Source organism: Aotus nancymaae, unplaced genomic scaffold (assembly GCF_030222135.1).
Source record: "Aotus nancymaae isolate 86718 unplaced genomic scaffold, 86718_ANA_hifiasm-v0.15.2.pri h1tg000010l, whole genome shotgun sequence".
Classification (NCBI taxonomy): domain Eukaryota; kingdom Metazoa; phylum Chordata; class Mammalia; order Primates; family Aotidae; genus Aotus; species Aotus nancymaae.
In genome coordinates, this window is record NW_026988421.1 from 68736022 (window position 1) to 68758874 (window position 22853).

Genomic DNA, 22853 nt, shown 5'->3' on the forward strand with positions numbered 1-22853 from the left:
CCTGGCAGGTTGAAATAAACTTGCTAAACCTGACCCTGGGTCTGCCTCTCCATCCTTTCGGTCAACCTTACATAATCTACTCTCTATCTTCATGAGATCTACCTTTTTTTTAAGCTCCCACATGTAATGAGAACATGCAATATTTGTCTTTCTGTGCTTGGCTTATTTCACTTAACACAATGACCTCCAGTTCCATCCATGGTGCTGCAAATGACAGGGTTTCATTATTTTTCACGGAACAGCCTTCCTCTGAAGAGGACATTCACTCTCCTGCTAGAGACAGCCTCTCCCTGGCCTGCTTCACCCATTTGTTATCTTCTTGTCCCTGTAAGCATTTGTGTTTGCAATCTGGGGTTTATACATTCATCTTTCCTACAGTAGGGCTAAAATATCTTCTTCAGTTTAAACTCCAAGCCCAGCACAACAGCTGGCACATGACACTTGTTTTAAAGTTTGTTGAGTGAATGATGATAATAATGAAGAGATAATAGTGAAACTGGCAACATTTATGGAGTTTCTTAACCAGGCCAGAGACTAGGGCAAGACAGTGGTACATCCAGAGGACAAAATTGAAAGGTGCCCTCTCTTTCTTTTCTTTTTCCACTTTGAGGCAGGGGCTCAGTCTGTCCCCAGGCTGGAGTGCAGTGGCATGATCTTGGCTCACTGCAGCCTCAACCTCCTTGAGTAATCCTCCCACCTCAGCCCCCAAATAGCTGGAACTACAAGCACGCACCACCATGTCTGGCTAAATTTTGTATATTTTGCAGAGCTAGGTCTCACCGTGTTGCCCAGGCTGATCTCGAACTCCAGGACTCAAGTGATCCTGCCACCTTGGCTTCCCAAAATACGGGGATTACAGGTGTGAGCTGCTGCGCCCAGCCTAGGCCCTCGCTTTCAGGGTCACTTGCTTCATCTTGGTCCTGGCCTGTTTATAATATAGGCCAGTTTTGTTTACATGACTTATTGATAGAACTTTTAAACACTTCTGTCTCTCATCACATGTATGGGCTACTACTAAACAAACAGTCAGTATATAGTAGTAATTAAAAGCTCAGGTGCTGAGTTACAAAGACTTGAGTTAAAATTCTTACTGTATCACTTCCTGAGGTTATATCACTAGTAAGACAGGTCACCTCTCCAAGTTCCAAGTTCTTTTACCTGTGTGTTAGGACTAAATGAGATAAGCCGATAAAGAGCTTTGTCCAATACCTGCCACAAAATATAGTCATGTATTGCTTAATGACAGGGATGTGCCTTAGGCAATTTCATCATTGAGCAAACATCATAAACTGCACTTAGACAAACCTAGATCGTACAGCCCACCACACACCTGGGCTATATGGCATAGCCTATTGATCTTAGGCTACAAATTTGTGCAGCATTGCTGTACTGAATACTGTAAGCAACTGTAACATAATGGTAAGCTTCACATATCTAAACATATAAAAGATACAGTAAAAAATACTTATTATAATCTTATGGGACCACCATTGCATATGGGAATGGTTGTTGATAGAAACATTATGTAGCAGGACTGTATATAGCAGCTATAATAATAAACAGCAAAAATAACTTATTTTATTCCTATTATAAGGATTTCAGAGGAAAGCTCATGTCCAGGTCACCAAAATTGATCAGTAACTATTATATGCAAAACATAGTACCAGACATTTAGAGGAATATAAAATAATATATAACATAGTTGCAAATCTAGACCGGGGATCAGCAAACTTTCTCTAAAGAGCAAAATAGTAACGTTTTAAGACCTTGTGGGCCCTATCTTCTTCATGACATTGCCACAAACAGTATGTGAATGAATGAACATGGCTGTGTTCCAATAAAACTTTATTTACAAAAACAGGCAGTAGGCCATACTGGCCAACTCCTGATGTAGTTGAGGAGTCAGGACATGTATATGTTACTTACAAAAACACAGCCACATCAGAAGACTGCCCATGATCAAAAGAGTAGCTCAGGTTAAAGTGGCTTTAGAACAGATAAGGGAACAGGATAATAACTGGTTGAGCACGGGTAAGCAGAGAAGACAGGCAAGCAACTGCTAGACAAGAAACTACCAAAATCACGGAGATGAAATGTATCTGAGACTGGGTAGGAGTGGTTGGTAAGTAGGGTAGACTCAAAAGGGGAGAAATTCACAAAAATGCAGACAACAGGGCTGGAGAGGAAGGCTGGGTGAGAATATAAAGGAGGAAGACCACGAGACTGAGGTTGTTTGTTTGTTTAATTTTGTTTTTTGGTTTTTTTAAGATGGAATTTCACTGTATTGCCCAGGCTGGAGTACAGTGGCACGATCATGGCTCAATGCAGCCTCAGCCTCCAAGACTCAAGCAATACTCCCACCTCAGCCTCCTAAGTAGCTGGGACCACAGGTATGCACCACTATGCTGGGCTAATTTTTTAAAAAGTTTTTTGTAGAGACGAGGTCTCACTATGTTGCCCAGGCTGGCCTTAAACTCCTGGCCTCAAACAATCCTCCCTCCTTGGCCTCCCAAAGTGCTGGGATTACGGGAGTGAGCCACCATACTCAGCCAAGTTTTTACAAAAACGAAGTATCTGCCCTGCCCCCAACCTGGCCAGCAAGGTTTGCAATCCACTCAGGAAATAACAACCTAATGGTACCCTTTATGAGCTGCGTTGCTAAATTCCCATCTGGCCTTAAAGAAGGAAGTTGAATTCAGTGATTGTGATATGGGAGCCAAGTGGCACCACATTAGTGTTTGGTATTTATTTTGAGTGATACAATGTGTCTTATGAAAAATGGGGCTGGGCGCAGTGGCTCACACCTGTAATCCCAGCACTTTGGGAGGCTGAGGCAGGAAGATCACTTGAGGTCAGGAGTTCAAGACCAGTCTGACCAACATGGTGAAACCCCGTCTCTACTAAAAATACAAAAATTAGCTGGGCATGGTGGCTCATGCCTGTAGTCCCAGCTACTCGGGAGGCTGAGACAGGAGAATCGCTTGAACCCAGGAGGTGGAGGTTGCAGTGAGCCAAGGTTGTGCCACTGCACTCCAGCCTGGGTGACAGAGCAAGACCCCATCTCAACAGACAATAAGGAAAATAAATTAAAAAAAAAAAAAAGAAAAATGGAGATCTGCTCACTACCCATCATCTGTTCTTACTCTCATGAGCAGGCTTGTGCTGAGGCCTGGGGATCTCAGTGTCTGTAAGTGAGATGACTGGGAAAGATTTGTTAAAATAAGTAACCCTGATGATGGAGAGAGGCTGGACCTTAAGAGAACCCTTCCCTCGAGGAGCAGCTGAGAGACTATCCCTGAGAGAAGGTAGGAGGTGAGGCTCTATGCTTGGGAGAAGGTAGGAGCTAAAACTCTTGGGACAGAATAGAAATTTGGCCTGGGACCTCCCTCTGACCCTCTCCCAGCTGACCCTAGCCCAATTTCAGAGACTTCAGAAAGCAATGTCAACCAAATTGGCTTTATGGAAAATATTAGTGACTAATAAAGTCAAGCAAAGGTGCTTATTCTTACTAGTAACCAAAGATTTGGAATACCTTAGAAGGACATTACAAATGGAAAATCAAAAGCTATCTAAAAAGGGTTCTGCTGTTCAAGTTGAAATTATGATATGGAATATCATATGATGAGCATATCTCAAAATATAAATGACTTAGATTTTAATCTCAAAAGCATATGATATAAAGGACATTAATAAGAATACTGATATTTAGGAGCATACAAATAGCAAGGTTTACAGGAATATCAGAATCCTGGAAACTTGCATAGCAGCTACAACTAGAATTCAAGTTCAGTCCCACCCTGGGCTAGACCAGCAGATCTCAAAGTGTGGCCTCCAGATCAGCAGCAGCTGCATCACCTGGGAATGTGTTACCCATGCAAATCCTCAGCCCCCACCCCAGATGTACTGAATCTGAAACTCTAAGGATGGAACCCCCAAATCTGTATTTTACCAGACCTCTGGGTGATTCTGGTGCACCCAAAGTTTGAGTCTCTCTAGCTAATGGTCTATCTAGAATACATAGTATCCTTGTTCCAAAGCAATTGTCCTTACCATGACCCAAAGAGCCTCGCTCAATAGCTCAATAGATTCGTGTGTGTGTGTGTGTGTGTGTGTGTGTGTGTGTGTGTGTGTGTGTGTTGAAGTTTCTCAGGTATTCAGGTATGTTCCTCTGGTTTAAGAACAACCACTGTGCCAGGCCTCTCAAAACTGGCTGCACAGTGAAAGTGTTCAGAGAACTTTAAAATATTCTGGTGGCTGAGTTCATCCCCAATTCTCATATGCTTGGTTGGAAATACAGTGGGCCAGGAGAACGTGTCAGAGTTCCTGGTGACTCTAATACACTGCCAAGATCATTTAACCTGTAGAAGAATCACGTGGAGAATTTGTTAAAACAGATTCCTCAGCCCGACCTTCCAGAGATTCTCCAGGTTTAGGGTTGAACACCAATATTTTCATTTCTATTCAGCTCCCAGGCCATGTGCTGGCCTGCAGACCACATCTTGAGTAGTCTTGCTCTAGGAGGAATATATTTACATTTTAGATACCTGAAATCAACTTTGAATTGGGATGGCCAACTTTCCTCCATCTGTTCCTCCTCTAAATTCCTATAAACTTACTATTCTTCCTAGTGGATCCTCCAATTAAGTTATTAACATCTTACAGAGGCAAGATCTATGTTTTCCCCATCTTTGGGTCATTCCTAGCACCAAGGGATTTACGTAGAGTAGTAGGTGTTCAGTTGAATGATACAGTAGAATCCCTGAGCTGCTCTCGGGTGTTCATTTGCTCCCTACCTGATCTGCTATCCAGGTCAATCTGTTATGGCACTGATCTCATGGAAAAGAATCAAGGCATCTATTTTTTAAAGATGACGTGAAGGTAAATATATGTCCAGTCCTAGAGATTTAGGTTGCTGAGGAGGCTGTTCCAATAATACCCCAGATGAAGTACAGCCACCTGGAGAGGTTTTGGCATCCATGCAAACCTACTGCTGAATTCTTTCCTTGAAGACATTCATTTTAGGATGGTATTTCCAATTTGGCATATAAAAGAGCCATGCAAGTCAATGAGGATTTAGAATCTCTGCTACGTATGGAGGGCATCTTATTTAAAGCCTGTCCCTGACAAAGCAATATCCAGAGAACACAGTTAGAAATCTCTTGCAGAGGAGTAATTTCTCTAGAAGCAGTTTTAGCTATAGCAGCGACCGGAACGGCAATGAGCTCCCTGAAATACATCCAAATGTTTAGCATTCCACTTTGCTGGGCTGCCTTCTTCAGAGCCCAATCATAGGGATGGAACTTAATAATGAGTTCATTTTTCTTGCCACACTAGGGCAATTCAGTTGCAATGCTATTTCCAAGATGCATAGTGCCATTGAGTTCCTTCTCCTTTATTTTTTTTTTTAAAGCTCGAGCCAAGAGTAGAGCCCCATGTCAGTCTATATGGGCTGCTATAACAAGATCCCTTAGACTGGGTAATTTACACAACAGCAATTGATTGCTCACAGTTCTAGAGGCTGGGATGTCCCAGATCAAGGTGCCAACAGACTCAGTATCTGGGGAGCGCTTTTTCTCTGCTCCATGGATGGCACCTTCTTGTTTCCCTGCATGGTGGCAGGGATAAACAGGTTCCCAAGGGCTTCTTTCATAAGGGCACTGATATCACTCCTGAGGGCTCCACCCTCATGATGTAATCATCTCCCAGAGGCCCCACCTCCAACACCAGTTCACTGGGATTTCATTTCAACACACAAATTTCGGGCAGAAGCAAACATTCAGACCATAGCAGCCCATAATATCTAGCATGATACTATTTCAACATGGACTAATGGTAAAAATATGGATTGTTTTTATTTATTTGACTACTTGTATTGAATGGGCCAAGAAGCTCAGAAGAGGGGACTGGTGAACAGGGAAATAAAAAGTAGTTTGGAGGCTACTAAGTTATAAAAAATGTATTAACTTGGTTTTTTTAATGAAATGAGTTAATTTTCTGAATCACCTTTCTCATCTGGAAGTACCAGGGAAATTCTGTCAAGGAGTCTCTTGGTCTTTTGTCAGGGGACTGGACAAGAAGAAACTGCATTTAGTATTTTATCTGATCAGACAATACTATCAGAATTATCTTGTTAAGTGTAAATATAATGGCTAGATAAGTGTGTAGCTTGAGAGACAGCACAGTATCATATTGAGGAACATGGACTTTAGAGGTAGATTGCCTGGGATCGAAGCTGGGCTCTACCATTTATTCATTAGGTGACTCTCAGCAAGTAATTTAACCTTTCCAAGACTCAGTTTCCCCATCTGTACCATGGGCCTCAAAATGACACCTATTTCATAGTACTATTTGGAAGAGTACCTGAGACAATTATATACTATATGTACATACACATATATACACATATAGTCATATGTATAATATGAACACATCTAACTTTATTCTGGTTATAAAAGCACTTTTATTTTGGATTTCTCTCTCTCAAACCCACAACCCCTGCTTTCCTGAGGACATCTGGCCCAGAAAGGGAAATCACACTTTTTCTTTATTTATTATCTAAAGAAACCCACAGACTACAGACAGCAGTTTACTTAGAAGGCTCTGGGCTTTAGGGAATCTAGATATCCGAGTTGAAAGTCAGCTTCCTGAAACATGGAGTGGGTGACCTCTAGGGACACTCAGGGGCCCTTCCTTCCAGACCTTGGGCACTGTCACTGAGAAGCAACCCCTTGGGGAAGGGGGACTGTTGATCATAGTGGTTGGGTCAAGTTATCAGATGCCAAATAGCTCATCAGAGTTTAAAGTGAGCCTGTCTCCACCACTGCTAACCACAAACTGCCCATCTGAGCATGAGCCAATTGGCCCCCCTCCCCTCTCCCCTGGCTACTTAATTGCTCACAAATCCAGCAAATTGCAGAACCAGCCTCTAGGGGGCACCAGAGACCTTTCCATTCAGAACCCAAAATGCCACTCCAGTGGCAGCAGAGAGTAGGGCATCCTGCAGCTGGAGCATGGTCCAGTGTCTCTTGTGCTTTTTTTGCCTACTGAGGCCTGAAGCGTATTTGATTTAATTTGGGTAGGGTGGTAGAGGGTTCCTTTTAACAGTGTTTTTACTGTGATTTCTGTAGCATCTGCTCAAGAAAGTTATTTATTTCTTTTAGATATAGAATTTTTATCATTGGCCCATTTACTCAAAATCACTTCAAAAAACATTTGCTACACTTCCACTGTGTGCAAGAGTGTCCTGGGCATACAAAAAATAAAAAGTCATGGTGTGTGCTGTCACAGACTCATTCTAGAGCAGTGTGGTCCCACAGAACTTTCTACGATGATGGAATGTTCCACATTTGTGCGGTCCGATGTTGCAGCCATTGAGCCACAGGGGGCTCTTGAGTACCTGAAAAACAGCTGGTAGGATGCAGGAACTGAACTTTTAACTTGAATTACTTTGGATTCGTCTAAGTTTAAATAGGCAAATGTGGCTGGAGCTTCCATACCGGACAGCACAATGTATTAGTTTGGAGCAAAAGTATTTGTTGTTTTGGCCATTTTTAAGTAGACTGGAAACCCTGGCTACTTAAAGTGTGACCCACAGAGCAGAAGCATCACTACACCTGAAAGCTGGTGGAAATGTAGATCTCTGACCTTAGCATAGGCTTCCTAAATCAGAAACTGCATTCTAACGGGATCTCCTGGTGCTCCCCATGCACAGTCAAGTTTAGGAAGTTAGGAGATGTATACAAGTGGTTCTCATCCTGACTGCACTTCAGACACAACTGAGGAACATTAAAAGATGCTGAGTCTAGGTCACACCCTCCACTCAGAGATTCTTAGGTTAACGGTTTAAAGGCTTGGCCTGAACGTGGAGAGTTTTAAAAGCACTCTGGGGATCCTAACAATTTGAGAACCATCCCAGCATCACTGAGTACGGTGGCTCCAAAACTGGAGGTCACCAGGGGTGCTTGTTAAAACAGATTGCTGGTTCGAACTCGCAGTTTCTGATCCATGGGTCTCGGCTGAGCTCTAAGAATCCTCGTGTGTAACAAGTCACCAGTAACGCTGATGCTGCTAATCCAGAAGCCACACTTTGAGAACCACTGGTCTAATCATTTTAAAAGATGGGCTCCAGAATTGAACTAACCTAAGATGAGTCTTGGACCTGCCACATACTTAGACCCTGAACCTCAGCTTCCCAAACTGTAAAGTTGGGCTGTGAATATTTACTCACTGAGTTACTGTGACTATTAACTCAGAGAATGACTATGAGATGCTGGGCACAGTGCCTACTTTCAATAAGCAATCAATAACAGTTCATTACTATCATGATCCTAAGAAGACTCACTCATTCTTTCATTCAGCAAGTATGAACTGTGTGTCCGGCACTGTTCCAGGTACTGGGGACATAGCCAAAAACAAGGTGGCTACAGTCCCTGCCACACTGCTATTATGGAACCTGCATTCCTACCTGCCAGTATGAAGCAGGAAGTATATGCTGCTTCTATAGCACGAATCCTAAAAGCAAAGTAAAAAGGTCAGAGAGAAATTCATTCCAATGGATGAGAACTAGAAAGCTGCAAACAGGAGGTAGAGTCAGAGCTGTGCCCTAATGGAGAGAAGGATTAAAACCCGCGGGGGTGGCGGGGCAGGAACTTACTCATGACAGGCACAGGGCAGTGACAGCAAGAAGATGCAGCTAGCAGTCTAGTGGACCTGGAGCAGGAAGTGCAGGAAAAGGGGAGGCAGGGTTGTGCATCCGGAGATGCCAACCAGGGTCTACCTCCACCCTCTGGCCGAACCATACTATTTGTGTTTGTTTAAATCCCAAACAGTGAAAATTACTGATGTCAGGAAGTTGAAACCAGGCCACAGCTTTCATTCTAGATTATTCTGACCAAATGCAGAGGCCAGTCAACAGAAGGTCCAGGGATTCATGGATCATCCTGACCCTGCCTGAAGGTGGGGCTCTTCAGCCAAGCAGGTGGCCTTGGGACCAGATGCTCCATTGAAGCAGAAGAACAGAGAGATGCCTGAGCCTTCAGCTGAGCCTGGGGAGGGTGACCATTAAAAGGAAGAATGGCGTGCTGACCCCATCCACCCCTTCCTTTAGGAAACCAGTGACCTACCATCAATTCTTTGACCTCATTTGGGTTTCTCTGTAAACTCCAGAAAGCAGTAAAGCATGATTCCTGAAAAAGAGGGCTTGTAGGTGGAGGTTATGCAGACCTAGCCTGTTCCCCTCATTCGCTGCAGCCGCACAGGATGGGGCACCCAAACCTCAGGGCAAGTTACGTAAGAACAACAGGTAACAGGAAGTCTGCCTAGCAACTCACCTGTTCCCATGAAAAGAAAAAATATAATGTCACTCCATGGAAGTGAGGGGTATGGGAGGGTCTTGGGTTTCAATAAGGCTTTCCCCAAGGGTCTCCTCCCATAACAGGCTGGAAAATGCCATGAAGCAGGGCCCTGGAGGCTTTTGAATGACCCCTGGAGCAAAGGACTCCAAAAGGTTCTGCAGAGTTTTTGGCAGATCTAAACAGGAGCCCAGATCCCAGCGTTCCCTCTTCTGGGCTCTAGGATTTCAGCAAGTTATTCAGCCCCTCAGAACCTCAGATTCCTCTTTGGAAATAATAATGGGAATAACAATATGCCCCTTTTGGTAGGCAGAACGGTGACCCCCAAAGATGTCCATGTTAATCTTGGAACCTGTGAATATGGTCATTGACATATCAGGAGGAAATGAAGGCAGCTGGCAAATTAAGGTTGCTGATGGGCTGAACTGGAGATGGGAAGAGTATCCTGGAGTACCCAGGTGGGCCCAGTGTAATCACAAAAGTCCTTAAAAGTAGCAAAGGGAGGCAAAGAAGAGATGGCAGGAAGCAAGATCAGGATGATGCAAGGTGGGGATGCACCCTCAGTTGCTGGCTGTAAAGGTGGAGGAAGGGGCCATGAGCCAAGGGGTGTAGGCGGCCCCTAGAAGCTGGAAAAGACAAGGACATAGACTCTTCCCTAGAGCCTCCAGAGAAACCCATATTGGACTTCTCACCCACAGAACTGCTTGGAAATAGAAACTACTACACCAGATTGCAGGGATGTGAGGCTGATGCTCGGCACACTCAAGTCTGTCTTTCTTTATTTCCTTTTTCTTTCCTTCCTTCCTTCCTTTTTCTCTTTCCTTTCTTTCCTTCCTCTCCTTTTCTTCCTTTCCTTTCTTTCCTTCCTTTCCCTCCCTCCCTTTCTTTATTCTTTCTTTTCTTTCCTTCTCCCCTCCCTCCCTCCCTCCCTCCCTTCCTTCCTTAAATCCATCCATTCATCCATCCATACTTTTTAAGCAGGGCCTTACTATGCTGCCCAGGTTGGTCTCAAATGCCTGGGGTCAGGGATCCTCCTGCCTCGGTCCCCCAAGTAGCAAGGCCACTTTCTTCTCTAGGCTGGTATTAGCTTCTGCTCCACACACATTAGGCTTCATTCTCCCTGTCTTAGCTCATCATTGCAGCCTCCACTGAGCCCCTGCCTCTCGCAGAAGCCTATCCTCATTCTCCCACCCACGTGAGCTCTAGCTCCTCTGAACTCCCACAGCCTTTACAGCTTGTACCTCGCAATTATGGACTTAATTATATAGTGGGTAGTGTTACCTGCTCTCACTGCATGTGTGTTTATTTTGGTTCCAAAATGAGATTGAAACCTTAGTCTCAAACAGGAAGACTGTTTTGTCCTTTTGCTGTTGTTGTTTTTAAGCACCTGTGCTTTTTTATATAATCCTGTTTTTATTGCTTTCTGACACAGAAAAGGACTGCCTGGGCATATATTTATAAGCAGATAACCTACATCATTGCAGTTGCCCTGTGATTGGGCATTAACTCATTTTTCTATTTCCTAGCAGAGTTTCTATTTTCTAGCAGAGTTTACTGAAGGTTTTAAGGTTCAAGGTCTAAGGCCAGTTCTGATACAGACAATAGAATCAAGTCTATGGTTTTCCAATGATGGTTCCAATGACCGTGGCCCCTTATCATACCCCGATTTCATCAAAGAAAGGGATGGTGTTGGAAATCACAGTACCACTAGGATACGGGGTGGCCCCCCATGTGTTCCTCTCATCCCAGTGCTGAGTGCACGGTAGGTAATAAAAATGGCCTAGAAAACTGGCTGGTGAGTGCATCATCACTTTCTTCCTACTCCCTTCTTTTAATACCACAAGATCACTTTCAACAAAAACATACACACGGGCAAGCAGCGGTGGCTCATGCCTGTAATCCCAGCACTTTGGAAGGCCAAGGTGGGTGGATCACTTGAGGTTAGAAGTTTGAGACCAACCTGGCCAACATGGCAACCCCAGCTCTACTAAAAATACAAAAATTGGCCGGGCATGGTGATGTGTGCCTGTAATTCCAGGTACTGGGGAGGCTGAGACAGGAGAATCACTTGAACCCAGGAGACGGAGGTTGCAGTGAGCTAAGATGGCGCCACTGCACGCAAGCCTGGGCAATAAGAGCAAAACTCCATCTCAAAAAACAAAAACAAACAAAAAAACATACGCAGAAACAGAGGCAGCACAGCCCATGACCTACCTTGGGGATACACTTGCAAAAGAGAATGAGACAGACCAACAAATAAGTTCTCCTTGGAGCATGTTATTCAAATCTCAAAATAAGATACAGCTCTCATTTCAAGGTGCATTTATTTTAGTGAGGTTAGGATTTGTAAGGGAAACAAAATGAATACGTTGCTGTGTGGGGACAGGAATTAAAATAAGCAGCGACCTGCTGCCTGCCGACATGAATATCCTCACATCCGCTGCCTTATTTTTTATTCTGTTCTGGTTTGTTTTCTCTTGTGGTGCTTTAAAATATGATAGCTAAGTTAGAAAGAGAGGCCAGGGTAATCCTGGCTTCTGTTCATTAATCTTATATGACATATGTGCTGTTTTACTCACATTACCTCAGTGAATCCCTATGAAGTGGTGCTATAATTAGCCCCACTGTACAGGTGAGACAACTGAGCCTGAGACAGATAAAATGTTCATGCTGAGTGACCCATCAGCAAGTGCTTGAGCCAAGATGTGGACTGAGTTGGTGGAGCTCAGAGCTGAGCTCGAATCTACTCTGCTCTAATATCTAGGGATGTGTGTAAGCCCCAGTCTTTCCATCCCAGATGGAGCAGGTCGGATCTCCAAGCTGCTGAGGGGTACTGGGACTCAGGAGACACCAGGCTAGTTCTGCATCCTTCTGGTCTTCCTGGCATCTCTAGAAACTGGAGGTGGGCAAGGAGGAGGGAGAAAGAGGAGCCAGGAAAACACGCAGTCTTAAGTAAGATCTCTTCCCTCTCTTCCTGCCTGGAGTGAAGCCCCTTATGAGTAAGCACCAATGGAAGGATACCAACACAACGCAGCGAAGCCAGCCCCGTCATTCCCTACCCAGGCCTCTCAACCCCCAATCATCAAGGGTAAGGACAGAGACAGAAGAGCAGAGGAAGAGTGTGGACATGAAATCAGACCACGTCTTGGGGAATACGCCCCTCCCGCCACTCCCAGGCGATGTGACCTTGGACGAGATAGTTAATCTCTCTGAGCCTCAATTTCCTCATCTGTAAATGGGGAAATGACAAGTCCTACTTCATAGGTTTGCTCTGAGGATTGAGTGAGTCCATGTATGTATGTGAGGGGCTTCTCAGAGTGCCCATCACATTGTAGAAGCTGAATACATATTAGTGTCTCTATAAGTACACTGCTATATGCTCTAGGATGATCTGTGCAATAACTATATTCTATACTATGTAACATGCAATCATATGCTGACAACTGAAAACTAAACATGGCGTAGGGAGCGTTCTGGGAAAGGTAAGGTCAGGGACCCTGCATTCACTCTGTTTTTTATCTCCCACAGGGCCAGCTACTGCACAGTCCTGTACCCTCAGCAGGGCCGGGAAAGTTTGTGCAGGAGGTCTGGGATAGACTTCAGTTTCCTGCATCATATCCCAAACCTTAGCCAGAAAAGGCAGCACCCTTCCACTTTCCGGGAGAAAGGCAGCCATGCCTGAAACACCCTTATTTAATGGGATTATTTCTTCTCCTTCCTAAGTCATATCTCATGGCAATGTTCATTTTCTCTCTGGCAGCTCATCAGCTCATCAGTACAATAATTGTTTCACAAGTAATAACCCATGTATTAAATCAGATGAGAACCTCCTTGAAATATTATTGTACTGAACTCTTCCATCACAGGGAGATCAGTTTTAGATCTCACCCAAGGAGATTTTGTTACCAAAGAACCAAAAGCATTTCATTAAAGGTGCTTTCTCCTACAAGAAGAGAGAGGTTATTTTTTATTTTTCTTATTATTTCATAGCCCAAAAGGTGACTGTTCTACGAGTTCAATTTCAATAGCACTTACGCGGTTCCTGACCATACCGTTATCATTTACTTCCTTATTAGATTCAGTGTTTCCTGCTATAGGACTCTATTTCTTCACTGTTGTTTCCCAGTCATCAGGAATGGTGCCTGACATATAGTAGATGCTCACTAAACACGAATATACAAATGGAAGCACATTTAGAGCACCTTTCTTTTGGAAAGCAACCACAGTCGATACAAAGATGTATCTCATTAGAAATCATTTCAACCTCTTTTATTTCCTGTTCAATTATTTTTCCCCCATTCTCTGTTTGTGCCAATAGATTTTTTTTATGAGATCAGAATGTATCTCCAAAAGTCAAAATTAAATAATCCACAAGAAGGCCACAGATTTCAAAGCATACCAGAACTCCTGGCCTTAAAATGCTTTAGGGAACATGGCAGTCACAACAAGGAGGCTCAGCTCCAATAACTTTCCTGGGGCATGTTCTGCTCACTGTAGGGGAGGATGTCTCCATCACAGTCACAAGGGAGCCCTTCCACCACTCAGGCCCACGGGGGACCAAGAGAGAATGGACACAGGCAGAGAGTGCAGATTAATGAAGTGTGAGGACAGAAGGTAATTTCATTTAAACTCCCATTCGTCAGATGGGAAAACTGAGGATCCAGAAAAGCAAAGGGGTTGTTCGAGTGCACAGGGTAATTAAGCACTGCCAGGTGAAGAAGGCAGATCCCACCTCTCCCCTTCTCCACTGATTTCCCTGTGTGTGCATGGATATACGTTTGAACTCGCAGCAATAGGATGTTTTAAAAGGAGTCCCAGTTAACAGCTTATCCATAATTTTGACTCAGGGATGCTGCTGATAGAATTTTACTAGCTTCCCTGTCCACCCCAATGATCAAGATCCCAAATTTCCCATTAATGACTCAAGAGCCTTAAAGACTTTCTGAGCTAAAATATTCTTAGAGATCATCTATCCAAATATTTATCTTATAGATGAAAAACAAGGGGCTGAGTGAAGAAAAGTGAGCTCCCAGGTCACAAAGCCAGTTAACAGTGAAGCTGCAGTGGCTGGGACCGCTGGCACCCAGGCACATGTAAGTTACACTGAGGACACTTCTCAGCTTTGCAGTGTGGCTCTACTAGCCTCATCAGGATAAGGAGAAAATAAGGAGGAATCAGGATACAGTAAGCAAAAACCCAGTCTAAACAAGCATATCTCAGGTCCAGAATGAAAACTTTTCCTTAAAGCAAGAGAATATAATTCTAATGAGAAAAATAGTAGCAAAAGAAACATTTTTAGGATATGGACACATACACACATGTATGCATGCAGACGTGTGCATATGCATATAATACAGAGATTACCACACATACTATTTTCAGAAGATGCTTATTTTTTTTAAATACTTGATAGTAGGTATATAATAAATTTACAGTGCTAGTAATGGCATCAAAATGGATTACTAGTAGAAGCTTATCATGACATAACATTTTTTAAAGTTATCCATCAATGTCTGCACAAAAGAAAATACACATATTCTTTCAACCAGCAATTCCTCTTCCAGGAACACGGAACTATTGATAGATATAGAACTACACAAATATATGGATAACAGTGTTTATTAAACCATTGTTTCTAGCAGCAATAAAAGGAAAAGGAAAACATTCAGGTGGTCTATCATTAGGGATATACACTGAATAGACTGTGATACAAACAAATTATTGAATTTTATGCAACTGTTATAAAATGAGCTATCACAGAGCTGAAGGGATGTCCATCATGATGAGTTAGAAAGCCAAATTGCTGTGCAGTATCATTATTTGATACAATTTCTTATACAAACACCACCATCTCTAAAACACTATTATGCATGCACATCCATGTATGTTTGTGGTGGAATGAGCATGAAAAGAAGATGTGAAGGCCTGGGAACCCTTGGTGTCTAAAGGAGTGATGGATGCAAGGGGAAAAAATGATGAATGGGTTCTTCACACATCTTTGCTTTCACTGATTACAATGCATGCATATGACTTTTTAAATAATTAACCTAAGCCAAAAATCCTAAAAATAAGGACAGAAGAAACCCACAGATTGTCCTCCAGGTTCTATTTCAGCCACCCTTGTTCCCTAGTAGATCCAATAACAGCAGGAATACTCTGAATTAAGAGAAAAAAAATGAAATCAACACAGCAATGAGAAACTTGAAGTTGTCTCTCTAAGCCCTGGGCTGCCATGACTATCTGGTCAAGTTACTTTCCCCACTAAAGTGTTCTAATCCTGGTCTGGGAAGTGCCCTGTACAGCACAGCCCAGCAACACTCTCCCCTTAACACAGAAAGGACCTCGATCTCCTGTAAGGTGAGAGATGACTCAAGAAGCTTCATCACTCCCTGCCCTCCAAAGAACCTTGTACCTATAAATAGACCATGCAGAACCCACTTTTCAGAAGCAGACCGAAGCTAACTTTGGCAGGCAGGCCTCTGGGTGCCTGAGCCAGCCACTTGGAATGTTGGCCTTACCCTCATGGGCTTCTTAATCCAGTCCTGACTCTAAGGTCCTGAATGAAAAGTGACAGAACCATGATCGTAAAGGCCCTGGCTGTGACAGTGATGACCACTGGGCTTTGACGATGATAAAACTGTTATTACCTGAAGCATGAACTGTGCAAACCCTTCGGGGCTAGTGCTCCAAAGAGAGCTGCCACCATCAAACTTCTAAAACTCCAAGAGCGTTGTTCACATTAATATATACAACGTTCTTTGTAAGGAGACAGCCCTCTGGTCCACTGCATATTCTGTCCTTCAGCCATGACTCAGGAACCAGGAAGGAGATGGAAAGAGAGGCTGACTTACCAAGCCAACTCCTGTTTAAGTACACAGACACAAACACAGGGGGCACTGTGAAGAAATCCACTACAGAATTCACCTCCAGCCAGAACCACAGCTTATCGTTGGCTGCAATAAACTGGGGGAAAGAAGAAACAAGAAAGAGAGAAAAAAAACATGAGAAGCATGGTGCCAGCATTCAATGTACACTCTTGTCAAAGGGTAAGTTGTGAGTTTTCATGGGGGTCTGGAGGGACAGGTTATGTCCTTCTCACATCTATACAAAGCACATGCTTTTATGGTCAGATACACAAGTTTTCTAGTGCCCCAGACAGAGCTCTATATAGACTAACTATATGTTATGTTAGTCTTAGAGAAGGATCAGGCAATATATTTTTCTGTGGTTTCCAACCACTTCATAGGGAAGACTGGGTGATTTTACTTTTATTAGACTCATTCATGTAAATATAACTGTAAATAAAGCACATATGTATGCATTTACACACACACATGCGTGCACGCAATTCTATCTACTCTTCTCACCCTTTTCATTCACACTTACAACTACTCTCTCAGGGCTCAGCTAAGTGAACACTGCTAAACATAATTTTAAGAGCTGAAGAGGTTTTTTTCTATTTAATTTTGTTGTTTTGTTTTGTTTTATTTTTTTGAGATGGAGTCTCACTCTGTGGCCCAGGCTGGAGTGCAATGGCACGATCTCAACTCACTGCAACCTCTGCCTCCTGGGTTCAAGCAGTTCGCCTGCCTCAGCTTCCTGAGTAGTTGGGATTACAGGCACGCACCTCCATGCCCAGCTAATTTTTGTATTTTTAGTAGAGATGGGATTTCAACATGTTAGTCAGGCTGGACTCAAACTCCTGACCTCAGGTGATCTACCCACCTCAGCCTCCCAAACTGTTGGGATGACAGGCATGAGCCACTGTGCCCAGCCTATTTCTATTTAATTTTTAAGGGAACACGGCATTGTGTGAATAGAGAGATGAGAAACAATCTACCAGTAGATACATCACCATTTTTTTTCAATCCCAATTTCTCCCCCTTGAAACAAAACTGTTGTGAATTCCAGAAAATGCTTAGCTAAGGAGAGGGTCTCTCCCAGACTGAAAATCAGAATGCAGGTGTGCTGTCTCTCCTGGAAACACTGAGTTTTATCTTGACTGTGAGAGCAGATGCTGATGGGGATGATCCCTGGGTCCCAGACTGAAACACCCCACGTGATACTGAAAAATGTACAAACTTACCCGCAAGCCAAAGTAGAGAAGGAAGAACACGTTGAAAGCCATGTCGATCTGTAATGTGAAATCTTTGTAGAAATTCTGGCAGGATTCTATTGGGCTATTAGACAGGAAAAAGAAAAAGCAAGTGGTAAATGACAAGCAGTATCATCCAGTTTCCCACGATGCTGAGAAGTGGCAGTGCTCAGGGTAGACGATGAAATGAATATTCATAAAAGGAAACATTTGGTCTTTCTGCCTCCTGAGATCATCAAGCAAGCATTGCCAAGGGGTCTTTCCATTCAACCATTCAAGAACTACTGTTCTTTTATTTGTAGTTTTTGGAATTATTATATATCTATCATTTTTTATCATCATTCAGCAGTTGAACTAAGACTCTAAAGAGGATCATGCAGATACCGTGGAGGAAGGACAAGCAGGAGAGGCCTCCAAATTCCTCAATTTCATATTAACCCTTAAAGAACTGATTTCTTTCTTTGAGAGGATCCATACCAAAGCTAACACACAGTTCCTCATGCCCTCCAACACATCGGAAGTGGGGCCCGTTTTCAATTAAACACAGTGGTTGTATTTTGGACCTTACAAAAACATTAGTTGATTAATAAATACAGGACCCAGGAGCATTGCAAAAAAGCTAAAGAGGAGAGGGTCCTGCGTGATGTTCTGGTTAGATTAAGCATGGACTTTCTGTGCAGGACTCGGATCTGGGAAAAGCAGCATTGTCCAAAGGGTCAAATTCAGACCCTCAAACCAAAATGTTGAAGCAGTACTCTAAGGGTTAATTTTTTTTTTTTTTTTTTGCATGCATGGTAATTGACTTGGTGTATGTGTGTTGAGCAGCCAATGCGAATCCCCAGCACACTCGACTTCAAGAGTCACCAGTTCAAAAGGGTACTACTATACAAACTGGTACAAGACTTCTGTGTGCTTTCCTGTGTCAAATTGATCAGAGGATCAGTGCGTGGAAAGTCCCAAGGTTTGGGCTGGGTGGGAAGCAGGAAAGCTTCATAAACATCTCAAAGCTGTGAATGGAAATCCATATCGTATACTGTGATCAGTAGGTAAATAGTAACACCCAAGCCAGGAACGTGAAGGTGAAGTGAGGAAAAGGAGATAGAATACCAAGAAAAGCAGAACACTTTCCCCAAAGGGAAGCGACATAGACCTCCTCCCTCCGGCAGAGGGCCAGCTTGAGAAATGCAAGATGAAGGGATTTCCGTGTAGTGCCACTTTGGAAATCACTGATGCAATACCAGTTAGTATAGTTGCACTTCTGCAAGGACAATGCTTGGCTGTTCAACAGGCAAGAATCTGCACAGTAGAGAAACTCAGGGCCCACTTGGAGGCAGGGTGAGTCAGTCTGTGGGAATCTCCGATCATGTTCCATGCACTGGATTTACCCATTCTTCATCCCTACTACAAGTCAAACATGCCTGTGTCATCTCCCAAATCCGTGGAAAAGTCTCCAGACAAGCATTAAGAGTAACCTATATTTGCATTCACAAACTAGGCAAACTGAATAAAAAATAACACTGAAAAAGTTCTTTTTTAAAAATAAAAATGACAATTGCCAGGTTTTCACTAAGGTAGGGAAGTGGGTAGACAGGCAGCATGGAATTTGGTTAGTCCAATGCTGAAAGGAGACACAAGCAAGGAAGCCAAACATCACAGCCTGCCCTAGGCCTCCTCTCCTACACAGGTACTAATTTAGATGCAAAAGGGAAAATCCAGGCTACAGTGAATCGGTGACACTTCTGCAATTCTCAGATCAAGCAAAGACCCAAAGGTCCATGGGTGTCAGAGTTCCCAGCCACTCTAGTTGCAGTGAAAAATGTACATGAACTAGGTTGACCAGAAATCCTATAGATTCCAGGTTGAAGAGACAATGCATCTCCATGCTACACAAGCCACAGGCAGGATACGTTACTAAAGAATAAATGTGTGTGTGTGTGCGTGTGTGTGTGTGCGTGCATGTGTGTGTGTAAGAGAATAAACAGCGAGGATGGGGAGATCTGTAGGTAACTGCTGTACTCAGGTGCTCATTTGTGCCAGCGGGGACTCACTTAGCTGTGATTTATAAATTCATATTCATCAAGATTGATGTATACACAGTCAAGGGGAGAGAAAAAAGCACTTGGTTCCCAAGACTATCGTGGAAAACTTACTATTGCTTCACCAAGGCCAAAACCTTACTGTTGCCCTCACAGTCATTATGGTGGAGTTATTGGTGGCATATCTGGGGCCATCATGAGTTCCCTAGCTCCTACTAATCCTGTGGTTTCTGTGGTTAATTTGGTGGTAACCTAGAAATACATCTAATTGGAAAAGCATTTGTTAGGCCGTGGTAGAAAATGGAATAGTTGGGGCAGGGATGTGAGTTGAATGCTACAGAGGACATTAGGATTCAACATAAATGGAAACAGGCATTGAGAAGAGCATAAGGAATCGGCTGCAGCGACTTCTCCACTGTTTCTTGCCTTCCTGGTTGTCCCTTCTCATATTGCTCATGTTCAATGGCAATAATGAGAGGGCTTGAAGCTAGAGGATGTGGTGTTGAAAAATGCACCTTAACGACACCCCTGGTTTACAGAAAACCATGTTGAAGCCATACAGGACCTTTTCTCCAGTCCTTACAAAAAATTTAGAACTGATTTCATTATTGTTTCATGATTATTCCTTGAGTACTAAACTTAGAGCTGAAATACTAAAGGAAGTAAATGATGCTGCTGGTGTGGGTGGCTTTTCCTCTGGCTGAAGCTGGCAGGTAATATGAGCACACCCCAGAAATATGAGGGGGCAGGGGACGGGCAGAGAAGCAGGAAACTCTGGGACAAAAAACCCAGGTAGGATGAGTGATGGGGCAATGTATTTTCTATCCCTTTTAGCTATTTCCTGCTTGCCACTAGAGCCCCAGGAGAAATGTTCTGCCTGATTTTTTTCAAGTGGCAGCAGAACTGTTTATCAGATCCCCTCTGAGATAAGTCCTCTGAGTGCCTATAGTTCACAGACTCGCACAATCAGACACCACAGAGTGGAGATTCCAAAGCACCATTATTTCATTCCCCAAATGGAAACAACCCATGGAGAAGTTCATTGAACCTTTAAAAAGAGAATACATAATTCAACAACAAAAGAGTTGGCCATATCTACCAGGATTTATTTTCCTCCCAAAGGGACTTTATCTTAATGATTAATGCTCGTTGCGGGACGGAGAATGAAATACAAATGTGTCTCCCTTCTTGTGTAAAGTAGGAGGAGTTTCCTTGTCTAGATACACAGAAATTTCAAAAGCTTGCAAAGAAATTGGGCAAAAAACAAAAACAAAAGTACACAGGAAAGTGACTCTGGATCACACACAAACTTAGATTTCCAGTCTGATGAGGCACATCCACTTTAGAAGGCTTTGCATGGGCATATGTTGCCAACAGAAAAAAAGTGGAGTCTGACGAACTGAAATAACACTACTTCTGCCTCCGGTAGTAGAAAACTGACTTACCCTAAACTGCTATGGGTTAACTAACCACTTAATAATTAGAGGATTCGAGATACTTGGTAAGTGGCAGACTTTTCATTCCTAGGCTCCATAGTCCATGAAACAAGTGTGATACTAAAACTATACGTAAATTTAGCATTTTGACCAGGACTCCATGATGGGGCACCTTCAAAAGAGCCTCAGTAAAGAGAAGCTTCTTATGGGGTATGGGTTCAGTTGTAGGATAGAGGTTGAAATACAAACTCCTGTTTCCTCTTGGCCATCAAGTAAGTATATCCTCAGCATCTAGATGTCTCTATGGAGGAAAATGAGACTCACCCAAAGTGGGAAATGCTTCTCTTTCCTCATCTACTTAGTAATAGAATTTTCAAAAAGACCCTTGAGCAGGAAGATCCAACAGACCTTCCTGAAGACTGACTTCAGAACTTGTCTTTCCAGAGCACAAGGCAAGTGAGGGCTATCCAGGATTTCTTTCAGAGGGCAGGAGCTCACAACATAAAATCTCACTGCTAGCAGTTGTTGCTCTGGGCAACTGCCTCATCTCCAAGAGGGAAGGATTGCCCCTCCCTGCAGCCTCTAAACTTCCCTGGGTTTTCTGCAGTCTGTTTTCTGACCTCCCTGAGTCTGGCTGCCGAACCCTCTGAAGCTATTTCTCCAGGGTAATGGTTCTCAAACTTTGGCATGTGGTTGGAGGGCTTGTTAGAATCTTGCTGGGCTCCATCCCCAGTTTCAGATTTAGTAGGTTTGGTGTAGGAGCCCTAGATTTTGCATTTCTTACAATTTCCCAGCTCAGGCAGATGCTGCTCATCTGAGAATGCCACTCTGAGACCCGCCACTCCCAAAAAACTTTCTTGCAACTACACACTAATTATAAGTATTGCTGCTGGAGAAGATTCCCATTCAGACCTGAACAGAGATGATTCAGTATTTCAGCCTGACCCCAGATAACTAGCTGCATACCATTTAACTAATTGCTGGGATCAAGAGGTTGAACAGAAATTTTCTGTTTCAGATGTGAACAAAGGGGTAAAAAAATTAAAAAGATACAGGAAAGTAATTGCAATGCCACTGTGCAAGCTTCACCAGTGGACATTCCAATTAACAATCAGAGGGTACCTGCTGAGCACATTTTAGATTAAGATTAAAAGGAAAAATGATGAAGTACAGACGGGGAGGGGTTACAGAGACCATCATTAAGAAGGGATAAAGAAATAGTAAGTAGCTTAAGAATAACAACAACAACAACACACACCCAAGATGATTTAACAGGGAAGGGACTGGCTGAGGAACAAAATAGCATTTTGAAATAATTTCCAACATTCAAATTCTCCTCACTTTTGTGGCTAGTCCCTTTTAAAATTGAATGGGGCCCTCTCAATTCCCACCAGGATTATGGACAGGCAGAGTTCAGGCCCACAGTGCCACAGACATGAGTCAATGCAATAAGCCTAATGATTCTAGACTCTTCTAGTCTCACCTCTATAATGTTGCCAGATTAATTTAATTAAAAGATGTTATTCATCCACCATCACGGTCCCCTCGTGTCTCATACATTAGCTCTAAGCCTGGCTAAGAAGAACTTCCAAAACCTAAACTCATCCTACATCTTCTACTTTATTTGCTGCTGTTTAGTCCAAACCCTTGCCTTCATTATTTCATGAATGTGACCCATGTATTCCCAAATTTTAAATCTATGCTTTCTCTGTGCCCTCTTCAGATACTCTTTACTCTTTGTGTTCAAACCTTGGGCAGTCTATGAGGCCAGCCTCAAGGCTTGATTCAGAAAACTACCTGTGCCCTCATTGACCTCTCCCATCTCTGAATTCCCATGCTACTGGGACCAAGGAATTCTAAACTCTCTCATTATGTTCATATTCAATTATTCTTCAATTCAGTGTAATAAAACCTTACAATCATATAAAATTTACAT

The 22853-nt window shown here is 43.2% G+C and overlaps 1 protein-coding gene across 22 annotated transcripts in view; it reads right to left on the reverse strand.

The window, feature by feature from the left end:
• KCNMA1 (potassium calcium-activated channel subfamily M alpha 1) overlaps positions 1-22853 on the reverse strand; it is a 761855-nt gene that overhangs the window by 288913 nt on the left and 450089 nt on the right. For all 22 annotated transcript variants that reach the window (XM_064374369.1, XM_064374367.1, XM_064374368.1 and 19 more), the window contains exons 4-5: positions 17437-17530; positions 16202-16313 (exon numbers count right to left, since the gene is read on the reverse strand). In XM_064374369.1, the coding sequence (XP_064230439.1) occupies positions 16202-16313; positions 17437-17530 (206 nt within the window). The remainder of the gene's footprint in view (positions 1-16201; positions 16314-17436; positions 17531-22853) is intronic.